Here is a 26,184-nt window from a genome sequence, read left to right on the forward strand (position 1 = left end):
GTTTTCTCAAAAGCTACCTGGAGCTGCCGGATCTGCTAGTGAAAGTACGATGTCTGGCTGCCCATTTTAGAAAGTCAGCAACAGCTTCAGCCGCCCTTGCCGTGCTTCAGCAGCGTTTGCAGCTTCCGGCTCACCGACTGGTGTGTGATGTTCCCACGTGTTGGACCTCTACACTGCATATGTTGGAAAGGATGTGTGAGCAGAAGAGGGCAGTTGTTGACTACCAGCATCAACAAGGCCATCGATATTCAGTTCAGACTCCACACATAAGACCTCAGGAGCGGACATGGATGTCAGACATATATACCATCCTCCAGAACTTTGAGGACTGCAGCAAGCTGGTGAGCGGCGATGACACCATAATTAGCATCATCATCCCTCTTCTCAGCATTCTGAAAACCTCTCTGCTCACAATTAAAGAGGATGCATTGCAGGCAGAGCACGAGGACATGGAGCAAGAAACCTTACAGGGGGATTACACTCAGCCCAGGCTCATGTCGTCACAACGTGGATTGGTAGACAATGAGGAGGAGGAAGAACAGGAGCTATTTTCATGCGCTATAGACGGTACTGCAAGCACAGCTGTCATACCGTTTGTTCAGCGGGGATGGCCTGAGGACAGGGAGGAGGAGGATGAGGAGGAGGACAGCATGGTCAGTCATCCTGTTGGTGAGGACATGGATGTCTTGCCTGTTAGCAGTCTGGCACGCATGGCTGACTTTATGTTGCACTGCGTTTGACCCTCGCATTATAAAAATTTTCGGTGACACTCATTACTGGTTGGTGACACTTCTAGACCCTCGCTACAAGGAGAACTTTCAATCTCTTCTTTCAGAGGCAGAGAGGTGTACAAAAATGTTGCTGTACCAGAGGGCACTTGTAGCGGAATTACTGAAAAAATTCCCATGTGAGAATGCTGGCAGCAGACATCAGAGTTTGTTGTACAACCAAGGAGTCCAAGCGAGAGAGACAGAAGTACAATCCAGCTCAGGCAGGGGAACAATGGCAAAGTTCTGGGAAAGTTTTCTCAGAACCTCTCATCGTGCCAGCACAGAGGCAAGGGGTGCTGGCACAAGAAGTGCAATGTTTGGGAAGATGCTGAGGGAGTACCTGGCATATCATACAAACGTTCTCCGTGATTCCTCTGTGCCTTTTAAACATCGGGTATCAAGTTGGACACGTGACATGAACTGGCTCTCTACGCCTTGGAGGTCCTGGCCTGCAATGCTGCTAGCATTCTGTTTTAGTGTTAATAGTTCTGGACAAAAATTAAGCATGGACACCGATCAGTGATGTGTGTAACTCATTAGCACTCAGCAGCCACAAAACACACACGAAAGTGGTGCAAAGAAAAAGAAATGCAATGGCTCTGCCCCTTTGGCACAAAAATGGCACCAGATAAATGGCACCGGATAATCAACAGCAGCACAGACTCTGGGGGATGAGCAGCACTACATTTCGTAACTGGCCACCTGCAGGACGAAGGTTTAGAAAACCATTCTGCACATCGTTGTTGACTGGAATGGAGATGTGCAAAGCGGGATCAATATTTTAAATTTCACCATTTGGCTTTGATTAGTCAGTCTGTGCAGACTGACCAATCACAGTGGGTGGGACCACAGCCATGTTACTGAGGATCTTGAGAGTGATCAATGCTGTTACAGACCGTACCAATCATCACTGACCACCAATGTAAGAGGAATTTTAATTAGTTTAAAATGCTAAAACTGCATATGACCAGCCAATCACCCCAATCACTGATACGGGGAATGAAGGAAAACGGCAAAACCTCCCTGGGCATTCAGGGAAGATGGCTTGCTGATGGGGACAGCTGCCATCTTACCCCTATCACGTGTCTTTTGACATGGTGAAAGTTCTCTCGCAGGACATTCCAGCACTTCCAATATTGGGATGGGGTTAAAAGATCTGGTTTTTGATCACTGCATGTGCCTAGGACACTAGAGATGTTCAGAGACACCGCTACAAAAAATATCCACTACAAACTGAACACAAATGGTTGAAAATTGGAAAATAAAATATGCATCTGTTTTTGCTATGTTTGTAATGGATCCATTTTTTTTAATATTGAATCCATTACAAACAGATGACAACTGGACATGTGACCTAAGGTCAGTTTGTATGAAGCTGAACAGTTTTTGATATTTCCGATGGGAGACAATAACATCTGATAATGGTCTACATGTTCACCCTTATTAATTAAATGCACTTGAAACAAAGTAGAAAAAATATTAGAGGAACACGGTGACTCATTCCTATGAAGAAGCCTTTATCGTGATTAGTAATTCTTCTATATAAAGTAAATGACATTTGGGAGTATGGTGGTGATTACAATATCCATCCTTCTAAAATAATCCCAGAGCAGAAGAACAGCATGTAGCCTGACCTGACTGAGTATCCATCTAAATGAAGATCTGTATGTGCAGAAAAAATAAATTAATACATTAATAATTTCCATGATTATTGACATAGCTGTTTTTAAACCCTTCCTAACCATGACAATTTACTTATTTGTTCCTTCGTTATATCCTCCCACTTCCAAGAGCCATTTTTTTATGTTATTGCAGTTTGATTGCTTGTTTTTTGGGGGTCGAGTTGTAGTTTTGAATGACAACATCCATTTTCCCATATAATGTACTGAAAAATGTAAAACAAAAAAAATTACAAGTCCAGAGAACTGGTAAAAACAAATCCCAATAGAATTCTGCTAAGATTTGGAGTTTTGTTTTTAAAACATTCAGTGTGCAGTAAAAATGAGCTGGCAACATGATTTTTGGGGTCAAAAAGGCAATTCTGGCATTTCAGTTTTTCATTTTCATTGTTTAATGTACAGTTTAAATAATTTTATATTTTGATAGTCATGTCTGTAAAAATCTGATCTATGCCAAATATGTTTAGTTTTTTATTTATTTATTTTCATAGTGGGTAAAGGGGTGACACAAACATTTCTTTTTATTTCATTACTTTTTTTCTTATTTTTATTTTCTTCATTCTTCTAGTGGACTTGAACCAGCAACTACTTGTTGCAGTCTGTAAAACACTCTTAGGGCTCATAATCACATGCGAGAAACTCAGACGAGTCTCGCACGTCAATAACCGGCACTGTCGCCGGCACCGGCACTCAAATCTGAGCATTCAGCTGCATGTATTTCTATGCAGCTGAACGCTCCGATCCGAGTGTCGGCGGCAGTGCCTGGTATTGACGTGCGAGACTCGTCCGAGTTTCTCACATGTGAGTATGAGCCCTTACTGCTCTATACTCCCACACCCGACATAGGACGTAGCAGTAAGTACTATTTGGTAAGAGATTAAATAGTTGGGGTTAATTGTGAAATAAGAAGTAGAGCTGGGAATCTCTTATCTAGTTGTAAATTCATGCTAGCTAAATCCGGATAACGTTTCATGTAGAAATTTTTGACGACAGCATTTGTAGTATTGGATAGGACATGTGAAGTTGAGTACCCTTTTTTCAACAACCTGTCCAGCATGTATAAGGATAAGCATTAGAAACAAGGGCCAGCACGTGCCAGTGTCAACAAATATGGACAACTGGTAAATGGTTCAAGGTCTTGACAAGATCCGTGGTTATTCCCATTCTGAAGAAGGGAGATGCTACCGATTGTGGAAACTATTCGGCTATTGCACTCATACCTAATGCCAGCAAAATACAACTGAAGATCCTACAAAGACAGTTACAGTCTTACTTTGACAAAAAGCTGCCAGAGGAACAAGCAGGATTCAGAAAAGGCAGAAGAACAAGAGATATGATTAACATTAGACGGATAATAGAAAAGGCCAAAGAAAACAACAAGGAGATCTATTTTTGCTTCATCAATTACAACCAAACCCTTGAATGTTTTGGTCACCAGAAACTTTGGAATACCATTAAGGATATGGCGTGTGCCGAACCATCTGATCAGCCTCATTCAGAACCTTTATATCGATCAAGAAGCAACAGATTGCACGCAACAAAGCAAGGTTCAAAGTAGAGCGAGGCGTCAGACAAGACTGCACCCTGTCACCATGTCTCTACAATTTGTATTCAGAAGCTATTTTCAGGGAGGTTGGACAAGCATAGATTTAATGAAGGATTTATTAGGAAGTGTCAAGAAGGAAAGCTCAAACATTGGACTTTTACTCAGCACAAAAATAAAAAAAATAATGATTACTGCCAGGTACGACCAGGACAAATTTGAAATGGACGATGACGAGCTGAAAGTTGTAAAGGAATTCAACATACTCGGATAGATAACTCAAGATGCAGTGATGACTCCGGAATTCAGTATAATAGCTAAGGGCAAATCAACAATGAACTCATTGGACAAGGTCTTTAAATTGAGGAACATTTCACTGCTAATGAAGATGTGGTGTTTGCAGGTACGCAGGATGCAGTGACGAGTCGCGAGACAATTAGGTGCTTTCTATATTAACGTTTATAAAAATAGAGGGAATTTTCCTCAGTCCCGGCCTGATCACCAAAAGGAGTAACACGGGTTGCCCTCGCAGGGGTTCTATACAAGCACACATAAACGGGTAGAACACGACTACTTCCGGCAACAGCCGGTCACTATAGGGCCGCGGTATGGCCGACTACGAGTCCTTAATTAGAAAGTCAACTTAGCCGTCCAACAGATATATCGTGGCACTACTGCGTTGGTGCACAAAAGAAGGTTCCCACACCAGTATAGATAATGTAATATAATAAATTTTGGCACTCAACTTGTTGCAAAGTGAAGATTTTATTTGCAGTCTCAATAATTAGACGTTTCGGCTTCTGCAAACAAGCCTTCATCAGTTAGGCCTCTTTCACACTTCAGTTTTTTGCATCAGTTCTAATCCGCCAAAAAGTCAGACAAGCGGATCCGTTCTCAACTGATGTGAACGGATGGCACAGGATCCGTTTTCAGACGGATCCTGAAAATGAGGAAATTTAAAGGAACCGCTGGCCGGGAAGAGGAGAGAGAGAGAGAGAGAGAGAGAGTGAGAGAGAGATTTTTTTTTTTGTCCAGCACCCAGAAAGAATTTTGGGTTAAATGTGAGTCTGGAGGATCCGCCAGAGAAAAAAAACGTTGCAAGCTCCGTTTTGAAATCTTTGAGGATGGTGACGGACAGCAACTTTTGGTGGATCCTCAAAAAAAACGGATGCAACGGACAGCAATCCGTCACAATCCGCAATTAATGGAAGTCAATGGGGGAAAAAAACGGATCCTCAAAAGAAAATTGAGGATCCGTTTTTTTCAAAACCTGGCGGATTGTGACTGATTGTAAAAAACTGAAGTGTGAAAAAGGCCTTAGCTGCAAATCAGATACAAGTGTACAATACAAGTCAGAGGCCACATAGTGTATAGTCATTTAAGATAACATCCAGCGGATACCAAAACAAATTTACAATAGTGCAATAGTGATAGGTGGGACGGGTTGAGGTATAAGGGAATAAAGGGAAAATGGGAAAAAAAAGGGGAGGGGGGAGGAAACAATTAGGAGGAAGAAAGGAGGTATATAACCTACCCAGACTGCTCTCTTGGAAAGATTTGCAATGTATCTGTAGTGACAGAAAATATATATATATATATATGTATATATAATGATTGCGCCAAATTAATTAAAAGAGGTAAAGTGAATTAATCATTGATCTGTCACTACTCACTCAGTATCAGGACACCACTGTAATAATGGTGTAAATAGTCTGATCCGTGTTAGTGATTAATCTTGTATTTATCTTGAATAAAAAGAAAAAAAGGGGGGGTTTTAACTGTAATAAAAAGCTTCCATATAAATGCACCAAACTATTGTGATAAGTGCAAATGAAGTATTATAGATACCAACCGGTAAGAATTTGTAACTGGATTGACCGGTAATGATGTCGTAAGGAATCCTATATGAGGGGTCTATAAGTCATAAGGAGGATGAAGAAATTTCACTCAATGTACTGGAAAATTGAATAGTCAACATGCCCCCAATGAACCTACTCACTTAGTGTCAGGCTAGGAGTCGCCTGTGAGTTCATGCTCCATAGAATGACCTTTACCACGCTGTGTGATGTGGCTGTTAACAGGGATACATGGTACATGAGGGGTTAAGTACCGCTTCAAAGTACTCCTATGTATAGAGGTGTTAGGCTAAGATGGGCTTACCGTTGGTGGGTGGCGGCGTAGTATGCCTTGGAGAACGCGGTATCCACCGCTTGTGACCCGGGTGCCCATGGTTTGTAATGTGGACTTTAAATAGGCAGTGGGCGGGACTCCCCTGGACTGACTGGACCGCGTCACCGGAAGTGACGTTGCCGTCCATGTGAATGTGCAGGCAAGGTTAGAGGAATGTAGGGCGTGTTGTGGGAGGTGGCGCTGGAGTGCACGTCATCCCACTGTATGTAAACAAACGTCCGTGCTCTTTAGATTGTTGCACAGGGAGGAAGTTTGTAAGAGGTGGAAAGTGAGGGAATATGTATATGGTATTGCATTTGAGTGCATTTATGTCTGAAGAAAACGGGCAAGACGTATGATTATAGTGGAATAATTAATGTGAACAGTATGCAAATTGAGCAATCTATATTTCACTGTTTAGACCAATACTAGAGAAAAATTGTGTTGTAGTTTCCTGCGACAGAGTGAGATGGGATATCTCAATTAGTGTTCTAAATCAAGAGAGATACAATTGGATGCAAAATAGAAAATAGTATAGAAACTATAATATGTAAAAAATTAGTTTGAAGGAGGCAGGGAGGGGAAGTCCGAGGGAGGAACAAGGACAATCGGTGACAATTGCGTGTAGTTCAGAATTGACGACTCTGCAAGATTAAGACAATGCGTTAGAATCAGGCAATGATAAAATGACTTGGTGACAAAATACATTACCATATATATATTTGTTACGATCCCAAGACTATGTAACTATATAGTCACAGACCCATTATATGAAGGACAGTAAATCATAGTCTCTATTGAGGCCCTTTGGTGCTAAAGTTTGTAGTTCATGTCTTTCACCATGACCAGAGATGAACACACAGTCAGTTTTTTGGATACAAAGGTCATCAAGAGTGTGGAGGGACACTTGAGCACTGACTTATAAGTCAAAACCACAGACCGTAACAGTCTGTTACACTACAAGAGCTTACACCACCCCTCCACCAAAAGATCCATACCTGTGTCACAATTTAAGAGGGTCGAACGGATTGTCTCTGATCCGACAATCAGCAATATCAGATTGAACGAGATGCATAATAAGTTTTGCACAAGGGGCTACCCTCCAGACCTATTAGATCAAGCACGACAACCCTCGACCCGGAATCATAGTGGGGTCTCAGGACGTTTACCCTTTGTCCATACATATCATTCATATGCGCAGATCTTACATCGCTCCATACGTAGACATTGGGGCATTCTAAAGGAGGCTCATCCAGAGGTTACAGAATTCCAACAGAATTTTTTACCGTGTTACAAACGCCCCAAAAACATTAGGGACACCTTAACCAGAGCAGACATAGGCCCAGGAATGAGATCAACTACACAAAGATTCCTTTCCACACCCAAAACAGGTACTTACCCGTGCCTACATTGTAATCAGTGTAATAACGTACTAAAGGGAGATTATTTCCATCACCCCCACTCTGGGAAACGTTACCAAATCAAGGACTTCTCCACTTGCGATACATCACATGTGGTTTACCTGATTAAATGCCCTTGCGGTCTTTTATACATTGGTGAAACCACCCAGTCTATCAAGGACCGCATAAGCAAGCATAAATCCACAATCAGGTGTGGAAATACATTATTGCCTTTACCACATCATTTTATTACGGCTGGCCACACCATTCCTCAACTAAAATTTTGTGTTATTGAGCATGAGCCCTTCCCACAAAGAGGTGGCAACCGTATCCAACTCTTAAAGAGAAGAGAGGCCTTTTGGATACATGAACTACAAACTTTAGCACCAAAGGGCCTCAATAGAGACTATGATTTACTGTCCTTCATATAATGGGTCTGTGACTATATAGTCACATAGTCTTGGGATCGTAACAAATATATATATGGTAATGTGTTTTGTCACCAAGTCATGTTATCATTGCCTGATTCTAACGCATTGTCTTAATCTTGCAGAGTCGTCAATTCTGAACTACACGCAATTGTCACCGATTGTCCTTGTTCCTCCCTCGGACTTCCCCTCCCTGCCTCCTTCAAACTAATATTTTACATATTATAGTTTCTATACTATTTTCTATTTTGCATCCAATTGTATCTCTCTTGATTTAGAACACTAATTGAGATATCCCATCTCACTCTGTCGCAGGAAACTACAACACAATTTTTCTTTAGTATTGGTCTAAACAGTGAAATATAGATTGTTCAATTTGCATACTGTTCACATTAATTATTCCACTATAATCATACGTCTTGCCCGTTTTCTTCAGACATAAATGCACTCAAATGCAATACCATATACATATTCCCTCACTTTCCACCTCTTACAAACTTCCTCCCTGTGCAACAATCTAAAGAGCACGGACGTTTGTTTACATACAGTGGGATGACGTGCACTCCAGCGCCACCTCCCACAACACGCCCCTACATTCCTCTAACCTTGCCTGCACATGGACGGCAACGTCACTTCCGGTGACGCGGTCCAGTCAGTCCAGGGGAGTCCCGCCCACTGCCTATTTAAAGTCCACATTACAAACCATGGGCACCCGGGTCACAAGCGGTGGATACCGCGTTTTCCAAGGCATACTACGCCGCCACCCACCAACGGTAAGCCCATCTTAGCCTAACACCTCTATACATAGGAGTACTTTGAAGCGGTACTTAACCCCTCATGTACCATATATCTCTGTTAACAGCCACATCACACAGCGTGGTAAAGGTCATTCTATGGAGCATGAACTCACAGGCGACTCCTAGCCTGACACTAAGTGAGTAGGTTCATTGGGGGCATGTTGACTATTCAATTTTCCAGTACATTGAGTGAAATTTCTTCATCCTCCTTATGACTTACAGACCCCTCATATAGGATTCCTTACGGCATCATTACCGGTCAATCCAGTTACAAATTCTTACCGGTTGGTATCTATAATACTTCATTTGCACTTATCACAATAGTTTGGTGCATTTATATGGAAGCTTTTTATTACAGTTAAAACCCCCCCTTTTTTTCTTTTTATTATTCAAGATAAATGCAAGATTAATCACTAACACGGATCAGACTATTTACACCATTATTACAGTGGTGTCCTGATACTGAGTGAGTAGTGACAGATCAATGATTAATTCACTTTACCTCTTTTAATTAATTTGGCGCAATCATTATATATACATATATATATTTTTTTTTTTCTGTCACTACAGATACATTGCAAATCTTTCCAAGAGAGCAGTCTAGGTAGGTTATATACCTCCTTTCTTCCTCCTAATTGTTTCCTCCCCCTCCCCTTTTTTTTTCCCATTTTCCCTTTATTCCCTTATACCTCAACCCGTCCCACCTATCACTATTGCACTATTGTAAATTTGTTTTGGTATCCGCTGGATGTTATCTTAAATGACTATACATTATGTAGCCTCTGACTTGTATTGTACACTTGTATCTGATTTGCAGCTAACTGATGAAGGCTTGTTTGTAGAAGCCGAAACGTCTAATTATTGAGACTGCAAATAAAATCTTCACTTTGCAACAAGTTGAGTGCCAAAATTTATTACATTAACTTAGCCGTCCAGACGTCCCTCGCCGTTCGAGTTGGTGGTCTTTCGGCGTAGTAGTTGCTGGGCCCAGTTGCTGAAGCAGTGACGAAGTCTTCGCGCACTCCGGCGCGCTGATGACACTGGAGCCCCACAGGCTCCGGTGGAGTCCTTGGACGGTTGGGCCACAGACCCTAGCCTGGGGCAAGTGGCAGCGATGTGTGGTGGCGAATGACAGGCCACCTGCGCAGCTAATGGCTGCGACGGGGGTCCGCGGTCAGCAGAGGCCCGGCCTCTGCTGCGGACCGGAGCAGGACAGTGGTGGCCGCCGGCGGTGCTGTACTTGCCACGGCCACTGGTGAGAACAGGGTGGCTGCAGGTGGCGGGGAACAGGCCGCAGCCGCGGGCTGTGGCGACATGGCAGCTGCCGCGGGTGACCGCAGGTAGGCCGCAGCCACGGACTGAGGGGAGGCGGCAGCGACCGCGGGTTGAACTGGGGCTGCAGTGGCCGCGGGCTGGAGCGGGGCAGCAAGTCCCGGATAATCGCCTTGGTACCGTCCTTCTGGAGTCCTCGGTGAGCATTCTCCCTGGCACTGGTGAGTCGCTCTCGCTTTCAGCCGCTCCCACGGTCTCCTGCTGTCTCTGTGTCGGTCTGCTGGCTCATCGTCCTGGGAATTCCACGCCCCTTTTGTACTGGTCCCTCCCCCAGCCCATCTGTCTGTCACAATGGTCCGTCCCTGAATTCTGTCCCCCCGGGACAGTTTCCCCCGGAACCCAGATGACGGCTCCCTTGGTTCCGGCCCGGACACTCGACGGGGGCCGTTCCTCCCACACTGACACGGCTCATACATAGTTTGTTCTTTTCTGTGATAACATATGTGTGCAAAAACCTGGACAATAAAGAAACAAGACAACAGAAGAGACGACGAGTTTGAAATGTGATGCTGGAGAAGGAAGTTATCAATACCATGGATGGCAAGAAGAACAAACAAATCAATTTTGGACCAAATCAATTCAGACATGTCACTTGAAGCAAAGATCATCAAGCTACGACTTGCCTATTATGGACATATCATGTGAAGACAGCAATCACTTGAGAAGGACATCACGGTTGGAAGAATAAATGGAACAAGGTGAAGAAGACCAGCAACCCAATGGCTTAATACTATCAAGATAATCTCGCTAGCGAGATCGCTTAGTGTGACGGGGCCTTAAGCCTAGCTATAAGCTCCAGTGTACATAAGAGGTCCCAGCTCTCCTCATTTCATCATCTAGTCATCTTTACCTTTTCCCTCCCTAAACTAGATTTAGTCATATGATTAACAAAGGCCTTTAAGGAAACCTTTCCAGTTTTACAGGAATTTGTGAATTTCAGACAATGTGGGTAGTTTAATTGACCAGGCCAGGCTATGGTTTCCTTCAAAATCATCTAAGCAACAGTGGATGTAAGTTGTAACTCCATATTTAACAAGTCTGCTGAAGCGCCTTTTAGTCTAGGGCTACAAAGCAACTTTAGACAACAACCCAAAAACACTTGTGTGACTTGCATTGAAGCATATGACCACACTGGGCTGTGTGTGCATCAGAATGAAACATCGAATGTAATGATAAATTGATGGAGTCACATTGCAACTGTCGAAAATATAGTTGTGCATCAGCAAGTGGCAGACAAGTTGAACAAATGCTTTTGGTTGCTAGACCAGAGTCACTTTGTAACCCTCTTCCCTGGGGGTAAAATCACATTCAACTTGTGACTTGCAACAAAAAAATTTCATCAGAGTTCCTCTGCATGGTACATGGTGATCTTCATGTTGCTGCATGGAGTAGCCATGTAGTCCAAGCCTTATAAGAGACAATCTTTTTCAACCGCCAGGAATTAGGTTTAACTAGAACCTCTACACCCTCTGTATATGTGCTTGCTTCGTAAGGGGGTGGTATGCTTGTAACCATGAGATAATATGCTGAAAGGGCAAACCGCGTGCACTTTGTGACATGGTTGAATTTGAGGGGCCCATCAATAGGCTCAAAAGCACGTTGCATGTTTCTAAAGCTGGTCATGTATTGACTAAATATTTGGTGACTGACAGATTCTCCTTTAACCTTCATGAGCATGTATATTTTTTTTCCATGTACAGAAAAGAATAAACAATAGACTATCCCATTTGGAAATAAAATAGCAAACATCTTGAAATCCTTCTTTCCCACCTTATAACTGCTGTCAGATTACCCACACACATCGCAGCTGATTCAGCTAGAATTTCTGATTTGCGTCGGCATTCATCTAATGTCCATTCACTTTAAGAAGTATAGCTTCAAACTGTATGGAAGGAAAAGTACTTTATGGTTTTGTAAAGTAAAAGTGAACAAGTAAATACACAGACACCCATTATCAGAACAGATAGATTTTACTAAATTCAATGCCATGACAAGTTAGAGAATTCAGGTGAGATACACGTATCATGTGATTAGCTTAATCAGACTTTAAAAATTAAATTAATATCTTAAAAAACAGTATAATGTAAGAACACTATTATAGTTATAATAGTTGAAATTGAAACCGTAAAAAAAAACTTAAAACTACCAAAGTTGGACATTTAATATAGATATCAGTCAACAAAAAGGTCGAAATGGAAAAATCACACCATTTGGAAAATGTTCTGATTGCACGTGATTTGCATTATTAGGTTATGTTCCCATGTAGTGTAAACACAGCAGATTTTCCACTGTCGTATTACAGTATGAGCACTGTGAATAAGATTTAAAGGGAATATGCAGGATTTCAAACGGCAAACGCCCCAAAATAATAAAGTGGAATAATAAAGCATCCTTCTATTATACCCACATACGGTCCGATCTGATGGGCATCTCTGGTCTTCATCTAGTGCCTCCTTTCCTCTTATGATTGCCATTCTCCTTCCCGGCTTCATGTGGATGATGCATCTACTCTTATGTCATCCACATAGTGCCCCCCAATCATGTTGCTGTGCAGGCACACTTCTCTCTGCCGTGCCAAAGGAAAGTACTGTAGTGCGATTGACTGGGAAAGGCCAAAGAGCACCGATGACCGGCAAGTAAAGCAAGCGCATGTGCACTACAGTACTTTACTCTGACCTCAGTAGGGCTCAGTGATGTGCACCTGCCCAGGAGCGCGATAGGGGCCACTATGTGGATGAAGCAGGAGATGAGGACAGCGACTGCGTCGAGAGAGGAGGCGCCGGATAAAGACCGTGAGACAAAACCGCATGGCTGTAGATTATAAAGTTATTTTTGCGTTATGCAGACTGGATTGGGGACTTACATACAACATTCTTGAATACAATGTGAAAGGACATAAACATGGTGGCTGTAGTTTATATTGGTAAAATGGGAAAACCTGATGACAGGTTCCCTTTAAACAGTGTATGGTGAATATTTGGGTATTTAACTGTGGTAATATGTGGGAACTACTGATATATATTATATCAGTATTAGGTGGGTTCAGTATACTCCATTCAATATTTACATCCAGACACCACTAGAGCTAATGACAACTGATCAGTGGGGATGCCGGGTGTTGGGTACCCACTGATCTGTTATCGGATATAGATGACCTATCCTAAGGGTGTGACCAGAGAAACCCTTAAATTGTTCCTTAGTCTAGATAGAAACAGGTTTTCTGCAATCAATATGGACTTATATGTGTTAAAGGGAACATAGGAAATATTTTCCACTACAGCTACACCTCAGTTATAGTAAAATTATCAATTGATGAATCTTTTTAACTTACGAGCAAGTTGAGCCACAGTTGATATTAAAATAGTCTATTGAGGACATGACCTAGCCACATAACTTTTACCACAGTATTAGCTGTTGATGAGATAAATTTGACACTAGTGTCAAGGCTAAATAAAATTACGATATCTCTGGTCCCACCAGGGCATATACTACATAGAGCTACTAGCACTACCAGATTGCCATTGGTTGAGGGACATCGATTTAGTGTCAGTATTATAACAATAGGAATGTATGTGATTTTTTTATCAAACTAAAATCAGTGTTTTACCTGGATAGATTGGCAAAAAAAACTGTATAAGTAGAAATGCTGAAACTATAAATATTCATTTTTTTTATTAAACTGCATATTTTGAAGAGCAATGCTGATACCACAAAGGTAAATATGGGCTGAATACACATTTTATGATTGTAATCCATATTTACAACAGCAATAGAAAAAATTGATAACAGTTGAGATTGGAGTTCAAAATTTCCCTTAGAAGTTTATGTATTACGTCTTAGAATTATGGGACATTATGGTTTATTTTCCTTCATTTATTTTTCCTGCTTTTGGATAATACTTTATAAACAAGTTTTTCACAATATCTATGGTGTTCCCAGTGGGAGTTGGACTATATTGCTTCCCATTGTAGATGAATGCCTTCTCTACACTGAATACAGCCTGATTGAATTTTTCTTGGTGGAAGGGTTGACCTGTATTCAGGCTTTCAATCAGGCACCAAAGAAATAGTTTCCAGCGTTGAGAATAATAATCCTTCACTAGCCCACCAAATTGTTTGTTAGCATAGTCCAAAATGTTGCCAGTTGGACCCCAAAGAGTTATCTGGTTACGAGCATTCATGTCATAAAGCAAAGCCTCTTCTGGAGTTACTGCCATTTTACTGGCATCTTTCAACCATCTGCCAAGCAAAAACTGGGGTCGACTGGAAAGGAGATTATCAAGTTGAGGGAGAAGATCGTAAACTAACACACCACCTGCAGTCATAAGTTTTTCAAGATCTTCACTCTCATAAAATGTTTTGATGTCTATATAATATTGAGTCACCAACTGCTGCACAGCTTCTCTAGTTACATCCACGAGATCATAAAGAAATGTGCTACTCACTGACAGGGAGGGAGCAGCCAAATGCATAAATTTCCAAGCTTCAAAGAGGTAGCTTTGATTGTAGCAAACTTCTGTGTTCATTTTAAGAGATGGTCGTCGTACTAGGGGTGTGTGATTATGGTCTTTCCAATATTGGGTACAGTTGTAGACACTTCTAAGAAGAAGCTGCCATGCGGTGAGAGCATTGGGGTTCTTTTGCCCATAACGTCTGGTGGAATAACCTACGATCCACTCAGTAAGGTTAAGGGGCTTGGATCTCCAACCTATCTCATTCATCAGTTCATATATCATGTCATTCTGTTCAATCCCTTCTGGGGTCAGTCCTGTTCCAACCATGGTGGAGTCATTGAATGACATAGCCTCAAAGGGCCCAGAGTTGACAGTGTCAACATTTCCATATAAACCATGGTTGCCACCAAAATTATGCAACATGCACCAAATAAATGGTTGCCCAAAAAAAGACTTTGATGATTGATAAACAGGTGAAGTCTCTGCAAACAAGTCAAGGACAATTATTTTACCAATGGGTGCCCCATGAAGTAGTGCACGAATCTGTGCTGGCTTCCAGAACGAAGGATTGTTAACAAACAACCAGCCTTGCAATAACCAGATTGCTCCAGGATCCACTAAAGACAGATAAAAACAAAATGTTAGTTTAAGATGTAAAAAAAATGGCCACCATACACATTAGATAGCTGATGGACTAAATGATCGTTTGGCCAACAGAAATCCATTCCGACTCCCCCAGAAACATGAACAATTAGCTCAGCCAAATTTTTTATTAGTTTTCAAAGGGAAAGCAAAGAAAGCCTCTGACAGACAACTCTGACAGCAGCTTATCTCCTGAATTACAAAAGGGTCGGGAGAGTAAAAATCAAATTGCTTGACTCTTATCTTTTCTGACATCATGTGTTGGGTGAGAGTCGGGAGGTTACCATACTCATCAGACTGTTGGTGATCCCGCCAATAGCGGCGCTTTCGGCTTTAAGTGTAGTATGTATTGCATATGCTGATTGAGTAATGACAAAATAACTAATATGTAACATATGAGATATTATATAATCCTGCAATTAACAATGTGGTCAAACGCTTCTTGACCCTGGGCTTAAAGCAAGGCAGATTTCTCTTTACTGAACCAATGACAGCACCGAATAGTACACTTAATTTTGTCAAGAAAATTAACTTTGCCTAGAAAATTAACCTTTAGGGACAGAATCAAGCAGTTTTTACCAGAATTCTAGCATAAAACCACTTGAAATATTACAACATTTTTGTGCAAGTCCAGGTCGAAAGGGTCCATCCACTGGTTCCAAGCCAAGAAAGTGCTCCAGCTGTCATCACTAAAGCCTTCATCACTGTTCCTCATAGATGTTGATTGAATGCCTTTCAGTCTGGAGACATTGAAGTCAGTGCAGTGCCGGTAAAGTAAAGTAACATGCAGGAGGAAGCTTTGGGCAGAGTTAATTGACAACATCCATGGCACTTACTTTGCTTAGAACCACACACTAGTCAGTGGGCAAGTGATTGAGAAACTGTTTCTATATATCATTTTAAACAAATATTTTTGGAAGTAAAATAAAATCCATTCTTCATCCGAAGTTTTGCTAATGGGTCTTTTTGTTGTTGTGTTGTTTTAGAACTGGGAAGGACCAGTGAAGTGGTGATCTATCTATTGACTCTGGATTTTAAAGACATTGTGCTGGTCCTCAGGTGTGAGTGTGAACTATCAAGATCAAATGGTGAAAAAGTTCTCACATTGAGCATACCTGTATGAAATATGACTGTTTTCTGTCTGCTCAACTTCACGGGATTTGCAGCAGGGAGGACTTTAAAGGGAACCGGTTATATTAAAAAAATGGTATCTGATGGTAATGGTAAACCAGGGGAAGAGTCTTGAGGAGATCATTTGCATATTCCCAGTGCCTTCTGGGATAAGTGAAGAGTCTCCGCGAGCTCAACGATCACTGGGTTTTGGCGGTTGCAGCTGAAAAGAGGAAATCGGAAAACCAGGGGAAGAGTCTTGAGGAGATCATTTGCATATTCCCAGTGCCTTCTGGGATAAGTGAAGAGTCTCCGCGAGCTCAACGATCACTGGGTTTTGGCGGTTGCAGCTGAAAAGAGGAAATCGGAAAACCAGGGGAAGAGTCTTGAGGAGATCATTTGCATATTCCCAGTGCCTTCTGGGATAAGTGAAGAGTCTCCGCGAGCTCAACGATCACTGGGTTTTGGCGGTTGCAGCTGAAAAGAGGAAATCGGAAAACCAGGGGAAGAGTCTTGAGGAGATCATTTGCATATTCCCAGTGCCTTCTGGGATAAGTGAAGAGTCTCCGCGAGCTCAACGATCACTGGGTTTTGGCGGTTGCAGCTGAAAAGAGGAAATCGGAAAACCAGGGGAAGAGTCTTGAGGAGATCATTTGCATATTCCCAGTGCCTTCTGGGATAAGTGAAGAGTCTCCGCGAGCTCAACGATCACTGGGTTTTGGCGGTTGCAGCTGAAAAGAGGAAATCGGAAAACCAGGGGAAGAGTCTTGAGGAGATCATTTGCATATTCCCAGTGCCTTCTGGGATAAGTGAAGAGTCTCCGCGAGCTCAACGATCACTGGGTTTTGGCGGTTGCAGCTGAAAAGAGGAAATCGGAAAACCAGGGGAAGAGTCTTGAGGAGATCATTTGCATATTCCCAGTGCCTTCTGGGATAAGTGAAGAGTCTCCGCGAGCTCAACGATCACTGGGTTTTGGCGGTTGCAGCTGAAAAGAGGAAATCGGAAAACCAGGGGAAGAGTCTTGAGGAGATCATTTGCATATTCCCAGTGCCTTCTGGGATAAGTGAAGAGTCTCCGCGAGCTCAACGATCACTGGGTTTTGGCGGTTGCAGCTGAAAAGAGGAAATCGGAAAACCAGGGGAAGAGTCTTGAGGAGATCATTTGCATATTCCCAGTGCCTTCTGGGATAAGTGAAGAGTCTCCGCGAGCTCAACGATCACTGGGTTTTGGCGGTTGCAGCTGAAAAGAGGAAATCGGAAAACCAGGGGAAGAGTCTTGAGGAGATCATTTGCATATTCCCAGTGCCTTCTGGGATAAGTGAAGAGTCTCCGCGAGCTCAACGATCACTGGGTTTTGGCGGTTGCAGCTGAAAAGAGGAAATCGGAAAACCAGGGGAAGAGTCTTGAGGAGATCATTTGCATATTCCCAGTGCCTTCTGGGATAAGTGAAGAGTCTCCGCGAGCTCAACGATCACTGGGTTTTGGCGGTTGCAGCTGAAAAGAGGAAATCGGAAAACCAGGGGAAGAGTCTTGAGGAGATCATTTGCATATTCCCAGTGCCTTCTGGGATAAGTGAAGAGTCTCCGCGAGCTCAACGATCACTGGGTTTTGGCGGTTGCAGCTGAAAAGAGGAAATCGGAAAACCAGGGGAAGAGTCTTGAGGAGATCATTTGCATATTCCCAGTGCCTTCTGGGATAAGTGAAGAGTCTCCGCGAGCTCAACGATCACTGGGTTTTGGCGGTTGCAGCTGAAAAGAGGAAATCGGAAAACCAGGGGAAGAGTCTTGAGGAGATCATTTGCATATTCCCAGTGCCTTCTGGGATAAGTGAAGAGTCTCCGCGAGCTCAACGATCACTGGGTTTTGGCGGTTGCAGCTGAAAAGAGGAAATCGGAAAACCAGGGGAAGAGTCTTGAGGAGATCATTTGCATATTCCCAGTGCCTTCTGGGATAAGTGAAGAGTCTCCGCGAGCTCAACGATCACTGGGTTTTGGCGGTTGCAGCTGAAAAGAGGAAATCGGAAAACCAGGGGAAGAGTCTTGAGGAGATCATTTGCATATTCCCAGTGCCTTCTGGGATAAGTGAAGAGTCTCCGCGAGCTCAACGATCACTGGGTTTTGGCGGTTGCAGCTGAAAAGAGGAAATCGGAAAACCAGGGGAAGAGTCTTGAGGAGATCATTTGCATATTCCCAGTGCCTTCTGGGATAAGTGAAGAGTCTCCGCGAGCTCAACGATCACTGGGTTTTGGCGGTTGCAGCTGAAAAGAGGAAATCGGAAAACCAGGGGAAGAGTCTTGAGGAGATCATTTGCATATTCCCAGTGCCTTCTGGGATAAGTGAAGAGTCTCCGCGAGCTCAACGATCACTGGGTTTTGGCGGTTGCAGCTGAAAAGAGGAAATCGGAAAACCAGGGGAAGAGTCTTGAGGAGATCATTTGCATATTCCCAGTGCCTTCTGGGATAAGTGAAGAGTCTCCGCGAGCTCAACGATCACTGGGTTTTGGCGGTTGCAGCTGAAAAGAGGAAATCGGAAAAACCGCGCGCCTATCGGCGCGCGAAATTTGGCTCATCTTTCATCGTTTTTAAGAAATCTCAATATGGAAGAGGCCAGGAGCCATTTGGTGAGCTGCATTTCTTGCTACATGTTCACAGATTTACCAGTGGAAAAGCCAAACTTCACATGCCACAAATGCAAGCTTGTGTCCCTGTTGGAGGAAAAGTTGCAAAATCTCGAAGAGAGGTTAGCTACGTTGAAGATCATTAAGGAAGGTGAAGAGTTCTTGGACAGAGCAGAATTATCTCTTCATGTTACAGAAAGAGAAGAAATTCGAAGTGCACCTGAAGAAACAGAGGAATGGAGACATGTGACCCAGAGAAGCAGGAGGATCAGGAGGCAGTCAGCACCCATACTGCTCAGAAACCAGTACCAGGCTCTCACGCAGGAAAACGATGAAGAAATACATCAGGATAAGACTTTACCCACAAACAACAACCTTGTACGCCCTCAGAGTCCTCCTGGATGGAGAAAGAAAAATGTTGTGAAGAAGAAACGGAGAGTGGTGGTCATGGGGGATTCCCTGCTGAGAGGAACAGAGGCCGCTATCTGCAGACCGGATATAACTACAAGAGAAATGTGCTGTCTTCCAGGTGCAAAAATTAAAGATGTGTCTGACAGGATATCAGGACTCTTCAGACCTACAGATGACTACCCATTCCTGCTACTACATGTGGGGACAAATGACACCGCAAGAAACGACCTGGAAACCATCTGCAGAGACTTTGAAGACTTAGGCAAGAAAGTGAAAGAACTGGGAGCGCAGGTGGTCTTCTCTTCCATCCTCCCAGTGGATGGCCATGGAACAAGGAGGTGGAATAAGATTCTGCAGGTGAACAACTGGCTACGTCGATGGTGCCGTCAGCAACGATTTGGATTTCTGGATCACGGAGTGAACTACTTATACGATGGACTACTTGCTAGAGATGGGGTGCACCTTACGAAGACTGGAAAGCATGTATTTGGAAGTCGCCTTGCTACACTTGTAAGGAGAGCTTTAAACTAGAACAACATGGGAAGGGAAGCAAAAGACCAGAAAAAGCCATACACCTGACAAATGCTATTGAGAACTCTGCTATTAGAAGTGGAAAGGAAGAACAAAGACGAAAGAATCTAATTAATAAAAATATTGGAGAAAGAGAAACCAATCACAAACTAAAATGTTTCTATACTAATGCACAAAGCATGGGCAACAAACAAGGAGAATTGGAACTACTAACACAGGAACAGAAATATGATGTAATTGGAATCACTGAAACTTGGTGGGACAATACACATGATTGGAATACAAGACTAGAAGGATACAACTTATTTGCAAGAAACAGACTTGATAAACGAGGAGGGGGTGTCGCATTGTATGTTCGAAACGCGTATATCTGCACAGAGATTGAAGCTTCAGAGACTGGGAGTTCTGTGGAAACTGTTTGGGTAAGAATACAAGGACAGAACAATGGAAAGGACACCATTGTAGGCATTTACTACAGGCCGCCTGTGCAAGCCGAAGATATAGATGAACTCTTTATGCATCAGATGGCCAAGTTCTCCAAAAAATATGACTTAGTTGTCATGGGAGATTTCAACTATCCAGACATTTGTTGGGAATCTCTCTCGGGCAAAACTAACAGGTCAAGGAAATTCTTATCCTCTCTTGCTGACAACTTTATCTTCCAAAAGGTAAGGGAGAAAACAAGGGGAACTGCTACCTTGGATCTAATCCTTATAAACAGGGAGGAAATGGTTGAGGAGGTAAAAGTGGCTGGGACCCTAGGAGGTAGCGACCATGCTATTTTAGAATTTTGGATTACTAGAGGTGGAAGACCTGTGAAGACTCAGACATCAAGGTTAGATTTCAGAAAGGCAGATTTTAAGGGATTCAGAAAGAGAATTGGAGGGATCCAATGGCTGGATATCCTTAAAGACAAAAATGTCCAGGAAGGATGGGAAATCTTGAAAAATGAAATTCTCAAAGCACAGTTGTTAACAATTCCGAAAAGAGGGAAGAATAGGAAGCATTTAAGGAAACCAGGATGGATGAACACAGAACTTAAGCACATGCTAAAAAGGAAGAAAAAAATGTTTATAAAATGGAAAGAGGGAGGCATATCTAAAGAAGAATATAATGCTGTCTGCAGAACCTGCAGGGCACAAATCAGATTAGCTAAAGCTGAAAATGAACTGAGGCTTGCAAGAGATGTCAAAAGCAATAATAAAGGATTTTGGGGATATGTCAAAAGTAAAAGAAAAGTCAAAGATGCTATAGGATTTTTACAGGATGAAAATGATGAAATGGTAAGACAGGATGTTGAGAAGGCTGAACTTTTAAATTCCTATTTTGCATCTGTTTTCTCTCAGAAAGGAAATGCAACATCAACTGTTATTCACTGTCCTATTAAGGGAATAGAAGAATCCAGGATATCTATAAACAGAAAGATAGTGAGGAAACACTTAGCTAACCTAAATGAATTCAAATCTCCAGGTCCAGATGAATTACACCCCAGAGTACTGAAGGAGATAGCAGAAGAAATTTTTGAACCCCTCTCCATAATCTTTGAAAATTCTTGGAGAACAGGAGAAGTGCCAGAAGACTGGAGAAGAGCAAATGTTGTTCCTATCTTCAAAAAGGGGAAGAAGGTGGACCCAGGCAACTATAGGCCGGTGAGTCTGACTTCTATACCAGGAAAGATCTTTGAACAAATTATTAAACAACATGTATGTCAATACCTGGATAAGAATGAAGTGATTAAACAGAGTCAGCATGGGTTTCTAACTAATAAGTCATGTCAGACTAACTTAATTTCCTTCTATGACGGTATCACTGATTGGGTGGATCAAGGAAATGCTGTAGATATAGTATATCTTGACTTCAGCAAAGCATTTGACAAAGTCTCTCATACAATCCTTATTGAAAAAATGACTAAGTATGGAATGGACAAGGCAACTGTTAGGTGGATTCATAACTGGCTTAGTGATCGGACCCAAAGAGTGGTCGTAAATGGCTGCACATCCAGTTGGAAGAATGTCTCAAGTGGGGTACCACAGGGCTCTGTCCTGGGCCCTGTATTGTTCAACATCTTTATCAACGATTTAGATGAAGGAATTGAGGGTAAACTGATTAAATTTGCTGATGACACAAAGCTAGGAGGGATAGCTAATACTAGAGAAGAGAGAGAGAGGATTCAAAAAGATTTAAATAAACTGGAGAAGTGGGCAGCAACTAACAGAATGGTTTTTAACAGGGAGAAATGCAAAGTACTACATCTGGGCAATAAAAATGAAAAAAGCATATATAGAATGGGAGGAATAGGGCTAAGTGACAGCACATGTGAAAAAGACTTGGGTATACTAATAGATCACAGACTGAATATGAGTCAACAGTGTGATGCAGCAGCAAAAAAGGCAAATGCAATTCTAGGATGTATTAACAGAAGCATACAGTCTAGATCACGTGAAGTCATTATTTCCCTCTACTCCTCTTTGGTCAGACCTCATCTGGAATATTGTGTCCAGTTTTGGGCACCACATTTTAAAAAAGACATCAACAAGCTGGAGCAAGTTCAGAAAAGAGCGACCAGAATGGTGACCGGTCTGCAAACCCTGTCTTATGAGGAAAGGTTGCAGGATTTGGGAATGTTTAGTTTGCAAAAGAGAAGACTGAGAGGAGACTTAATAGCTGTCTACAAATATCTAAAGGGCTGTCACATTGTAGAAGGATCAACTTTATTCTCATTTGCACAAGGAAAGACTAGAAGCAATGGGATGAAACTGAATGGGAAGAGACACAGATTAGATATTAGAAAAAACTTTTTGACAGTTAGAGTGATCAATGAGTGGAACAGGCTGCCACGAGAAGTGGTGAGTTCTCCTTCAATGGAAGTCTTCAAACAGAGGCTGGACAGACATCTGACTGGGATGATTTAGCGAATCCTGCTTTGAGCAGGGGGTTGGACCAGATGGCCCAGGAGGTCCCTTCCAACTCGACGATTCTATGATTCTATGATTTCCAGGTAGGATGTTATATAGAGGAGGATCTGATCAGATTGATATACATTTTAGTGGAAAAATATTCAATGAAACTTGATTTATTAATTGAATTCGGGTGTTTGTATACATATGAATCCAGGGGGGTGGTCTTATTCACTGATTGACACTCTTCCCTGTAAGACTGTCAATCACTAGCAGGATTGTCCACTGGACTCATATGTATACAAACAACAGCAATTTCAATGAATAAAGCTTCGCCTTCTTTATGCCATACTAGTCATAGTTCAGATTGCATGTACAACATGACAGGTTCCTTTGAATGTGAAGTGTTTTTTTTTCTGTAGTGAGGTTTTATCTGTATTTACTAAATGTGCAAAAAAAATATCCAGTTTTTCCCATCTCATAAATGTAGCAACTTAAAACGGTTATGTACGTTAACTAGATTGGTCCTAGTAGATGAAATCTAAAATAACAGGCTCCCCTGGTGCAGAAAAGGGGTTGTATATGCTTGTAATATTGCTGACCTATCCTAAGGATTGGTCATCAATGTCATATCGGTGGGTGTCCAACACCAGCACCACCACTAATTAGATATTGTCAGCTCCAGCTTTTAAGTGGAAAATAACTGACTGCGCAGGGTGCTGTCTGTAAGACCCCTACAAAATACTAATGATCTATCCTAAGGAAAACCCCTTTAGTATCTTTAATTCCTGAGTAGTACATAAGATAAAAAATAATGAATAATTTACTAATTAGTAGGCTAAACTCATACCATTAACCATGGACTTAAAGATGGAACTACTGATTGCAGACAAATAGGCTGGATCAGAAGAGGTTGGCGTCATCTCGTTGAACGTATCTGCATTATAAATATGGTCAGTTCCAAATTCCCGAATTATCTCAGTCATAAAGAGCCCTCCAATCTTCTGGAAAAGGGGATCCTCCGGGTCTAGTAAATAACTGCACGAGTATGTACAGTTGAAGTTGCTCCATCCACCAAGTCTTGTTACATTGATTTTAGGAAATATTCTGGAAAAACAAGAAAAGTAAAATAAGGAAATTGAACTTTGACCACCCTTTCTATAGTTTTTAATGCCTTAAAGCCCCCGTTACACATAGCGATATCGCTAGCAATATCTCTGTAACATCACCGATTTTGTGACGTAGCAGCGATATTGCTAGCGATATCGCTATGTCTGATACTTACCTCCGACCGGCTCCCCCGCTGGTTATCGCTGATCGCGCGAGAAGGTCCTGGATCATTTCTCGTCGGGCGCTTCCTGCTGGGCTTCCTGTGGTGCCTGTGTGGCAGCTCACTAGCGACCACTTAGCAATGGACCAGCGATCCATATCGTTGTCGGGATCGCTGGTGCATCGCTAAGTGTAACGGTACCCTAAATGTGCGAAAATGAGAAACAGGACAGAAAGTTAACCTGAACTCAGGATTGGAATAAGATGACATAGCTTCTATAGGTGGAATTTCTCAGTGTTTAGAGCATGTCAAAACCAGGTATGGCACTGGAAGATGAATGGACTATTGGGACTTATCCCCATCACAGAGCAGAGAGAGAGACTGGATAACAATACAGTTGTGGCCCAAAGTATTGACACCCCTGCAATTATGTCAGATAATACTCAGTTTCTTCCTGTAAATGATTGCAAACACAAATTCTTTGGTATTATATCTTCATTTAATTTGTCTTAAAAGAAAAAGCAAAAAAGAGAATGAAGCAAAAAGCAAAACATTGATCATTTAATATAAAACTCTACAAATGGGCCAGACAAAAGTATTGGCACCCTCAGCCTAATACTTGGTTGCACAACCTTTAGCCAAAATAACTGCAACCAACCGCTTCCGGTAACCATCAATGAGTTTCTTACAATGCTCTGCTGGAATTTTAGACCATTCTTCTTTGGCAAACTGCTCCAGGTCCCTGATATTTGAAGGGTGCCTTCTCCAAACTGCCATTTTTAGATCTCTCCACATGTGTTCTATGGGATTCAGGTCTGGACTCATTGCTGGCCACCTTAGAAGTCTCCAGTGCTTTCTCTCAAACCATTTTCTAGTGCTTTTTGAAGTGTGTTTTGGGTCATTGTCCTGCTGGAAGACCCATGACCTCTGAGGGAGACCCAGCTTTCTCACACTGGGCCCTACATTATGCTGCAAAATTTGTTGGTAGTCTTCAGACTTCATAATGCCATGCACACGATCAAGCAGTCCAGTGCCAGAGGCAGCAAAGCAACCCCAAAACATCAGGGAACCTTCGCCATGTTTGACTGTAGGGACCGTGTTTTTTTCTTTGAATGCCTCTTTTTTCTCTTGTAAACTCTATGTTGATGCCTTTGCCCAAAAAGCTCTACTTTTGTCTCATCTGATCAGAGAACATTCTTCCAAAACATTTTAGGCTTTTTCAGGTAAGTTTTGGCAAACTCCAGCCTGACTTTTTTATGTCTCGGGGTAAGAAGTGGGGTCTTCCTGGGTCTCCTACCATACAGTCCCTTTTCATTCAGACGCCGACGGATAGTACGGGTCGACACTGTTGGACCCTCGACTGCAGGGCAGCTTGAACTTGTTTGGATGTTAGTCGAGGTTCTTTATCCAACATCCGCACAATCTTGCGTTGAAATCTCTTGTCAATTTTTCTTTTCCGTCCACATCTAGGGAGGTTAGCCACAGTGCCATGGGCTTTAAACTTCTTGATGACACTGTGCACGGTAGACACAGGAACATTCAGGTCTTTGGAGATGGACTTGTAGCCTTGAGATTGCTCATGCTTCCTCACAATTTGGTTTCTCAAGTCCTCAGACAGTTCTTTGGTCTTCTGGTCTTCTTTCTTTTCTCCATGCTCAATGTGGTACACACAAGGACACAGGACAGAGGTTGAGTCAGCTTTAATCCATGTCAACTGGCTGCAAGTGTGATTTATTTATTGCCAACACCTGTTAGGTGCCACAGGTAAGTTACAGGTGCTGTTAATTACACAAATTAGAGAAGCATCACATGATTTTTCGAACAGTGCCAATACTTTTGTCCACCCTCTTTTTTATGTTTGGTGTGGAATTATATCCAATTTGGCTTTAGGACAATTCTTTTTGTGTTTTTTCATTTAAGACAAATTAAATGAAGATAATAATACCAAAGAATTTGTGTTTGCAATCATTTTCAGGAAGAAACTGAGTATTATCTGACAAAATTGCAAGGGTATCAATACTTTTGGTCACAACTGTATATCCAAGTCTTCCCTTTGTAACATGTCAAAAATCCATTAGGTACCTCAACTATCTTACCAGTCAGTCTTAAAAAGTTTGTATGGCAACATTTGACGGTCA

At 42.2% G+C, this 26,184-nt stretch overlaps 1 protein-coding gene across 1 annotated transcript in view; it reads right to left on the minus strand.

Moving 5' to 3' along the window:
- Positions 1–12,069: 12,069 nt before the first annotated feature.
- NAGLU (N-acetyl-alpha-glucosaminidase) overlaps positions 12,070–26,184 on the minus strand; it is a 32,983-nt gene continuing 18,868 nt past the window's right edge. The window contains exons 5-6 of the mRNA XM_073572327.1: positions 23,627–23,883; positions 12,070–15,188 (exon numbers count right to left, since the gene is read on the minus strand). Of these exons, the coding sequence (XP_073428428.1) occupies positions 13,978–15,188; positions 23,627–23,883 (1,468 nt within the window). The 3' untranslated portion in view covers positions 12,070–13,977. The remainder of the gene's footprint in view (positions 15,189–23,626; positions 23,884–26,184) is intronic.

This window comes from Dendrobates tinctorius, unplaced genomic scaffold (genome assembly GCF_039654945.1).
Source record: "Dendrobates tinctorius isolate UK_male_01 unplaced genomic scaffold, ASM3965494v1 ptg000032l, whole genome shotgun sequence".
Taxonomy (NCBI): Eukaryota; Metazoa; Chordata; class Amphibia; order Anura; family Dendrobatidae; genus Dendrobates; species Dendrobates tinctorius.